Below are 8902 nucleotides of genomic sequence, written 5' to 3'. Positions count from 1 at the left end.
TCCCCGTGCCCCATCGGCCCCGCTCCCGACCCCCCGCCCTCCCAAAGTGCTCCCCTGGCAGGCAGTCCCCGCCGCGTCCCCTCTGGCAGCCGCCTGCCTCTTCTGCACCCACGAGAGCAGCCCTCATGATGTTTTCCCTTGTACCTCGCTCTTGTTTTGCCGATTTATCAACATCGATTATTATTATTCTCTTTTATTATTTCACTTTGGTGTAACTGCGTTTTCATGCTTTCCTATTAGGCGGCAATCTTGAACCTCCTCCTTGAACAGTATGGTACCCGCTGGTTTGAAAGCTGCAGGGGAGCTACTGCAGATCTCCAAAAGTCCCCAGGACTAGCACTGCTGGCGAAAGGTTTGTATGGTGCGCTTGTGGGACGCTGGTCCTGCCGTGCCTCTGCCCCACTGCAGAGTTTTGAAGCTTGGCCACGGCAGAAGGCCCTGGGGTTTCCCATACTGCTTCAAGTGAGTTCACAGGTTTTTTTGGATGGCTTGGAGGCTTCTAGGTTCCCTGTCTCCTGGAGAAATGTGCTATAGTGAGGTTGGTTTTCTGCATGGAAATACATGCATTCTACGCCATAAGTCCTTCTTCTTTGCTCATTTTATTCACCTCTTCTTTTGCTTTGCAAATCTCAATCTCCACGTTTTCATAGGCAAGCAGAGAGAGAAAATTGAATTCTGAGCTTTGGTTCTAAGGCAAGTCCTTTGCACAAGAAGGATGGAGGTCTTTATTTTCAGTTTTCCTCACAAGCTAGTGTGCAGGAGGATTTGACATAATTTCCTTTAATATACTACTTCTGTTTGTTATCTGAGAACAGAAAGAAATGGCGTTTAGTCAAAATTTTATATTTGTGTCATTTAAAAAATAATTTCTATCGGTAGACACTTACTTGGTCTTCTCTGGGTGCGATGTTGCTTTCTTCTGAGAAATTGTGGCTTCACGTATGACAAGTTTAAGATGCAGTTTTGTGGAGAAATACTTGAGTAGAGACTTGTGCTCTCACAATAGTAACAAGCGTAAACTAGTCTTTTGTAGGACTTAAAGATGTACACGAAAGCTTCTGAAAATGCAAGGTTTCTTCCCAAAAAGTATGTTTTGTAATACTGCCGATACCTTGGATTTATTTTGTCTTGTATTTTAAAACACTGCCGCGTCCAAAGATGTGGATAGGTGTTTCAGAGTGAGAACGGAAAAGTCAAGAGCGATTGGCAAGCTTATTTTTCTCTATATAAAACTTGAGCATTCCAGGTTATGGATGAAATGTCTTCCTTGCGGAAAGATCTGTGTGCCAGAAGTTTTGAGAGCTGAGTGGTGCCTAGCTCTCTCCCAGCTGGCACAAGTTTTCCCACCCAAAGGAAGGGAAAGTTTCAGGTCCAAGCTCTTTGCCAACCGCAGTAATCTGCGATGTTTCAAAGGTCCTTATCAAATGCTGGTGATGCGAAGCGTATGGATAATCTTCTGGGCTTCCGGGGACTTAACGCACAGCTGCCCTACCTTGCTCAGGGATGTGATTGTAAATTACTGCACAGCCCTCTGCGGACATTCATATTTGTGGTTTAATTTAAGAACGAGAACAAGTTTAAGCTAAACCACAGTGAGCCACTCTTAAGCCAAATAAACCTCTGCGGAGAGTTTTGCAGTAGATTAACTAAAGCAACACCTCTGGGGCTTGTCTGTAGGCATGGCTGAACTAAAGCTCAGACACCAGTGTGTCCTCTTGTTCCACGCTGAAGTGATTTCTCCTGGCCTGGGTCTGTAAATTGTTCTCCATACCAGCAGTCTGGCAGGAAGGGTTGCGCTTTGTTTGGTTTTAATGTGACGCTTGACAAACTTTTAAACCCAATTGTAAATAATGAAAGCAGCCTTAAATCAGTAGCCTTTTGGGAAGGTATCAGACAGCTTCTTTCTCTCCCTCTGCCTTGTCCCAGGGTCCTCCTCTGCCTGCACCTGTGCTCCTAGCTCTTCCCCCGTTCTCCTGGGCTCTTGCCACCCTCTCGGTCTCCCTCGCTTACCGCTGGCTTTGGCAGCGCTGATGCAGCCCAAGTCAAGTGAGCGTGGCAGGACTTACCTTGCCTGTGGGTTCTCCTTGCCAAGTAGGAGCTGGTGCTCTTTGGGTTTGTTTTTTTTTCTCCTCCCCTGCATACAGCATACATCAGTTCACATAAACTTGGGGTTTAAATAGAACATGTATTGAAAGAACAGCTTATTAAATATTTGTGAAGTCTATATATTGCACCAACTTGAAAATACTTTGATTAAACAGGGGAAAACCACTATCCCTGACAATAGTGAACGCAAATGTTCAAGTAATTCTGTGCCGTCAGTTTTCATTATGCATCTCATCAGAGCTTGATTATTGCTGTTATAGGTCTCTCTGGTGAGCATCTAGGTCCCCACTTCCCTTCTGGAGGGCTTATAAAGAGAGAGCTGGCTGCAAACATCATGTCTTGTTATGATTTGGATACAATCCTTTATCCTCTCTCTGGGCAGTTTTGCCCTGCATCGTTACTTAATTAAGGATTGCCCCTGTTTTAAATAAACTCTGCTTGGTTTACTATGCCTTGAGCTGCTGTATTGACATATTTACTGAAGACTTCTATTATTTAAATTGCTCTGGGTAGGGAGCCATCTCACTTTTCAGGCCTATTTCTCTTGGGCCACCTGTTTACTCCTGCCTTTTTTCCTTGAAGGAGAACTGAATTATTCAGGTGTGACAATCTGTTGAGAAATGGGCACTGAATGTTGCTTATTAGCTCTAAAAAAAAAACCACAAATGAAAAAGAGACCCTCTACTAATGTACTTCTGAATTTTTTCTGTTGAGACTCATGACAACGGCTGTTTTTGGTGTAGTGATGCATCTGACAGATTGAAAAGATGTCCCCTGCATAAGCTTGGTGTCATTTAAAAGGTCATGTTTGAACTAGCTCTGTTCTTGGGGACTCTGGGGATGCTGTCTCCCACCACGTTGTTTGAAGCACCAGGAGTAGGGCCTGGAGAGGGTGGGTTGTGTTGCAGGCCAGGAGGGAACAGCTCATGTCACTTGTCACCTGCCCCTGCCAGCTCGAGCAGGATGTGACCTGAGCTTTCGCTGATCCTCCAGGCACAGCTAGGGCAGGAGAGGTTCCTTCCTCGCAGTGCCCTGCAAAATGGCACTGTTGTATTGAAAGCTGTGTTGAAAAGGCTGGGCTAATATCTTTGTGTATAGACAGCCAATCCTGGAATAGTTAAAATGGAAGCTGAAGTGTCTGCTGCAGATGTTTCTAGCCTTTGTACCCTGCTGTGTGAGCATTTTGGGCAGTTGTGTTTTTTGTCACATAAGATGTTTATGCAAATGAGACTTAACAAAGTTTGTCCTTGGGGGGAATGTATCTGACAAAATATTTTTTTGCTTTTAATTGTAGCTTTCATCATGGGGGACATGAAAACCCCAGACTTTGATGACCTCTTGGCTGCTTTTGACATCCCCGATCCGACTAGCCTTGATGCCAAGGAGACCATCCCATCAACTGGTGAGGAGAATGAGAATCACCTGAAGTCATCAGGAATCTGCATAGATGAGAACGTGTCCTTATCCCACTCTTTGCCTCCCTCTGATGCTCCTGTTGTGAGTGTGATAGTGAAGAACACGAGTCGCCAGGAGTCCTTTGAAGCAGAAAAGGAGGGGAATCACCTCGGGACTGGTCTGCTACACAATGGGTTTCGTGGGTCTGATCTGCCATCAGAGGCTCACGCTTTAGTGCATAATTATGGCAAGTTTGAGTCAACATTTATTAATGGTGACAGCTCAAGAAGTTACTCTGATAAACTAGATCAGTCCAAGTCGGAGCCTTTGCCAACATTTAGTCAGTTTAGCCCTATTTCCAGCCCTGAACCAGAGGACGCGTTCAAAGAGAACAGTATTGGTGATAAACCCAAACATGCCCAAACTCCATATTTTCCACCGCCTTCTATGTATATACCAACAGGAGCTTCAGTACTAGATCATCTTAGGAAGGTACCAGAGCCTGAATTAAGCATGTTTGATCAATATTGTAAAAAGGAACAAAAGATGGAAATCCACTGCCAGCCAGAGAGTAGGTTGGAAATGAGCAGGAGAGAGCAAGACAAAGCAGCGGAGAGGTTTGTGGAGTCAAGCAAGGACTTGGTAGATACCAGTAGCTTTCTTGGAGAAGGCTTGGTGTTTGGAGACCTCCCTCACAATAATTTAGGAGAAAGTAAGGGGTCTGTGCCCGAGCTGAACATGTCTTCATCGGTACCACCTCGCCAGAGGTTAAAGCCAACTCATTCAAAGTTGTCATCCTGTGTGGCGGCATTAGTAGCTCTTCAGGCCAAAAAGGTTGCATGTATTCCAAAAGGTGATCAGCCAAATCTTACCAAGGAACCTGGTCCTTTTAAAGATGGGACGAAGGGAAGTCCAAAAATGCCCAAGTCGCCAAAGAGTCCCCGAAGCCCTTTAGAGGTGGTAAGGAAGGCCAGCAAGCAGCCTGAGAGTCCTCGAAGCGTGTGCAGCGACAGCAGTGGGAAAGGCTCTCCTTCCATGGCAGCCGGCTCTCCTCCAGCTATTCCCAAAGTTAGAATAAAAACTATCAAGACATCCTCTGGTGAAATTAAAAGAACTGTAACTAGAATTTTGCCAGAAAACGATGAGTTGGGCAAATCTTCAGAAGAGTCGCCTGTGGAAACGTCATCTGCCGAAGAGTTTATCAGATCTTTCCCATCTCCTGACACTAGTGCAGTTATGGAAAGCGAGACTAGCAAGAATTCAACCAAAAACGGGGCTGCTGTGGCTATCCAGCTGTCAAACGTGACGAGTCCTTATGCAGACAGTATGAGAACAGATATTACTGGAAACAGCATGTGTACCGTGTCCTTATCTCCACTGCCAAACTGCGGTGGTGGTGCTGTAAAAGTAGGTGTTAAGAGGCAGCAGCAAGGTATCGTGATGCAGCCGTCCAACGTGACCACCTCTAGCCTTCTTCCTAAAGCCGTGCACTTGGCAAATCTCAACTTGGTCCCGCATAGTGTTGCTGCTTCTGTTACAGCGAAGTCATCCTCACAGAGGCGAAATCAGCCTCCGGTGACACAGATGTCTGTGCCACTGGTGCACCAAGTCAAGAAAGCTGCTCCTGTCATCGTGGAGGCATTTAATAAAGTACTACAGAGTGCCAATCCTGTGCCAATATATACTCCAAACCTTAGCCCTCCGCCTGACACCAGTATTAATTTACCTGCCTCTGGCTATTGTTGCCTGGAATGTGGGGACTCGTTTGCCTTAGAGAAAAGCCTGACTCAACACTATAGTAGACGAAGCGTTCATATTGAAGTCATGTGCACTCAGTGTTCAACTATGCTACTTTTTTTTAATAAGTGTAGCTTGCTTAAACATGCAAGAGATCATAAGAGCAAAGGATTTATCATGCAGTGTTCTCAGCTACTAATGAAACCAATTTCCTTAGACCAAATGTTTTCACCTTCTCCTACAAGTTCTTCAGCCTCTCTGGCTCCTCAGACTTTGCACTCGCCTTCTCCTTCATGTAAGCCCAGTGCTGCTTCAGGAGGTGGGGTAGGAATTTCTGCTAGCACTCAGCCAGCCTTGCCTCTCTATACGGACCCGTTGAGACTAATACGTCATGGACTTAAGTGTTTAGAGTGTAACAAGCAGGCACAGGATTACATTGCTTTAGCAGCTCATTACCAGAGAACCTCAGAAGATAATGAGAGACTGGTAAGTGATCATTTTAATGTTATTAGGTAAATCTCTCTGAGTTTGAAGAGATTGTCCTCTAGGGAAAAAATAGGCGTTGTAGTGGCAAATGGACTGCTTTGCCTAAAAAGTGCTTGTGGGGATGATTTGGGACATGCATGAGCCCAGACGTAAGTGTGTGTGTGTGTGTGTGTGTGAAGAGATGGTTAGTGTTGCTTGCTTGCCCCCTTTTTACCCTTTGCCAGCAAAAAGAGGGTAGCAAGGAGACTATGGAGACCCTTGAGCATCCAAGGAAGGTGTTGGAGATAAAGATCGCTTGGATGAGGTGTGCAAGAGTGCTGTAAGGGAGGACCAGCAGAGTGTTAACTGAAATGGGGTTTTGTGCTCTAGGTGTGTCTAGAGGAGATTTAACACAATTTAATTTTACCTTTCCTAGAACTTGTGCCAAAATCTTCTGTGTAACACTTTGAACATTGGGTGCTGTTTTTACTGTTAGCGTGGTAAAGTGTATATTGGGACAGGACTGGTGAGAGTGCAGTTTGTGTGGTGGAAGGCTATTTTTGCCCTTTGGGTGGGAGAGGGATGAGTCGGTGCCATGTTTCTGTAGGAGGGCTCAAGAGCCTTTCCTGCCTTGCTCCAGTGCTGCCCTGCTTGAGTCTCCACCGCCTTTGTAGACCTCCCTCATAGGTGCAGATGGCAAGGGGGGCGGTCCTGAACCCCCTTTGAAACTCCAGTGAGGGTTTCTACTGATGAAGAGGAGGAAATGCTCTTCATTGTGTACCAAGACCATACACTTTGTTTATGTGCTTTATTTTGGGAGATAAGGTCAATCCTGTTTAAGTATAAACCAACCTGAAGTTGAACAGAAGGAGGAATCCTTTCTCCTTATCTTTTTAGATGAGGTGAAAGCTTTCCACATCAGTCTGGCTGCCAGCAGAGCTGGCAGGCTCCCAGTGCAGTCTCCTCCACAAACAAGAACTCCATGCCAACACAAGACATTCAGGGAGATAACCGCCAGTCTCTGCCATGGCTGTCATAGTACCTGAATGCTCCAAAGCCTCCCTTTGCTTGTTAAATATCTTGCAGGAGTATTGAGGTCGCTGTGATCCTGTTTAGAGGCTTTGTTATCTTTTAAATTCATCAGCAGCAAAAAAAATAGATTATGGCTGAAGAGTTTTTATGTTGTGAAAAATGGTGAGGCCAGAAGGGATCGGTGGTTCCATGTAATCAGGTTTCTTCCACGAGGCAGACCAGTGAGCACTGCGCTCTGTCAACACTAACTCATTTTTCAACTACAGTGCATTTTTAGGAAATGTCAGCAGTCTGGAATTAAAACCTTCAGGTGAAGGGATACAGTGAGTGCTCCAAAGTGAGCTAAAATGTTAATTAGTTACATTAAAAATGTATTTCCTATTCCTGTTGTGGGATTATCAATTCGAGAGCTCCTTAAAGAGAGAAGGAATGTCTAATAGTAAGTATTTTTTTATTCTGTAACTTAACCAAGAAAAGAATTTAAGCTTCTTGCTTCAAGTTAGGTTTGCTAGATGTGAGATTATTTTTGTAGTATTTTTCTGAATAGAAACGTCAAAAAACTGGAAAAAGAAGCAACATTAGAGCTTGTAAAACCATCTCCTCCCTGTTTGGTCTTCCTATGCTTATACTCAATGGGATGCATGTATTGCTCTGGGAGTCCTTTACCGCTGTATCTGCTGTCCTCCAGGCTGCCCGGTGGTGCTCCATGCTGTTCCTGGAACATCTGTTTCAACAAAGCTATTAGATTTCTAGAGGAAATAAGAGTTTGTGCCCATATGCCTGTAATTGCGTGCCTCCAGATTTAGCAGTAGCTGATGGAAACCATCCCTCTAGCAGTAGCAGCACCCAGGGTATTTGATGTCCCTGGGCTGAGAGGTAAAAGGATGGGTGAAATTCGGTGGTCTCATAGAGGTCCCTGCAGTAGATGGGTACCACGCTCAGCTTCTCGTAGCGGTCCAAGGGAGAAGGTGTGGATTGCCTTGGCATCGTGTATCTCACTTGGGTGGCATGCTGCGTAACTCCCACCAGTAATGAGGCATGAGAAGCTGAAGGCTTTGCATATCAGGGGTGTTAATGGACGTAAGCAAGTCTGATGTAAACATGGTGTGAGAAGGATGTAGGTAAGGCTGTTGGAGTATGCATCGTAAGCTGCTGAAATAGGAAAACATGAACCATCCGAACCCATTCTGAGAAGATGCTGTGGATATCCCTGACTCTGTATTAATGAAGCTAATTTCTTGGGTTGCTATTTTTATTTCGGTCAGAAAAAAAGAAGAATGTTGGTAGGAGCTGGAGATGGTAGTGAGTGATTTCACAAACACTTTCTTAGGTGGTAGAAGTGGTGGAAAACTCTGGTTTCTGTCTCCAGAGTTGTGCTAGGTCACTTGTTTTCTGGGGCAGCAGTAGAAATTGCGTTGCTGAAGAAGGCATCGATGTAACAGTTGTATTCAACATAACAAATGTTGCAGTGCCCCCAGTAGTGGATCAAAATCACTACGTCCCCACGGCAGAAGATGTTGACTTGTATACTGGTACTTCTAATTAAAAAAACAAAACAAAACAAAAAACCCCAAAACCAAAAACTCCCAAAAAACCCTACATGACCAGTAGTTGCGTATCGGTGCTTGATCCGGAGTACGCTGCTGTTGCAGGACAATCTGCCAGGATGCAGAGGTGGTGTTAACAGTTGTGGGCAAGCTCAGACGTGAACCACATCCCCAGATCTCAAGAGACTAATTATCTGGTATTTATCATAATTTTGCGCATTTGAGCAAAAAACTGTGTGTATTTCTTCCTCCATAATTGATATTTTTCTCACTGTATTGAAATGCTGGCTTAGAAGCAACTGTACAGGGTATGGGAGAGAGATTGTCATAATTTCTTAAAGCTAACAAAAAATTGCACTCTAGTATTTTGGCAAATTTTTTTATTTTTTAATTTCTTACTCAGTCCCAGGATACAGACACAAACTCTTCACCTTGCCTCCTTGAGGAAAGTATGGAGTATCCTGATATTTTCTATGTAAAGCTATGGCTTGACTTAAGCCTTTTAAAGAGCTTCAAGAAATAGCGGGGCAGGTCCCCACTGTATTATGGCCTAAAGCTTATAATCTGTGACTGTTCGGATGCCTGGTACCAGATCGTCCCAAAAAAGAGGATTTTGTTGG

General features: G+C 44.7%; 1 protein-coding gene across 1 annotated transcript in view; it reads left to right on the top strand.

The window, feature by feature from the left end:
• Positions 1-245: 245 nt before the first annotated feature.
• ZNF592 (zinc finger protein 592) overlaps positions 246-8902 on the top strand; it is a 39176-nt gene continuing 30519 nt past the window's right edge. The window contains exons 1-2 of the mRNA XM_010292627.1: positions 246-352; positions 3401-5724. Coding sequence (XP_010290929.1) covers positions 3409-5724 — 2316 coding nt within the window. The 5' untranslated portion in view covers positions 246-352; positions 3401-3408. The remainder of the gene's footprint in view (positions 353-3400; positions 5725-8902) is intronic.

This window comes from Phaethon lepturus, unplaced genomic scaffold, assembly GCF_000687285.1.
Source record: "Phaethon lepturus isolate BGI_N335 unplaced genomic scaffold, ASM68728v1 scaffold13888, whole genome shotgun sequence".
Classification (NCBI taxonomy): domain Eukaryota; kingdom Metazoa; phylum Chordata; class Aves; order Phaethontiformes; family Phaethontidae; genus Phaethon; species Phaethon lepturus.
The sequence above is the reverse complement of the archived record's forward strand: the minus strand, read 5'-3'. Positions and strand labels throughout refer to the sequence as shown.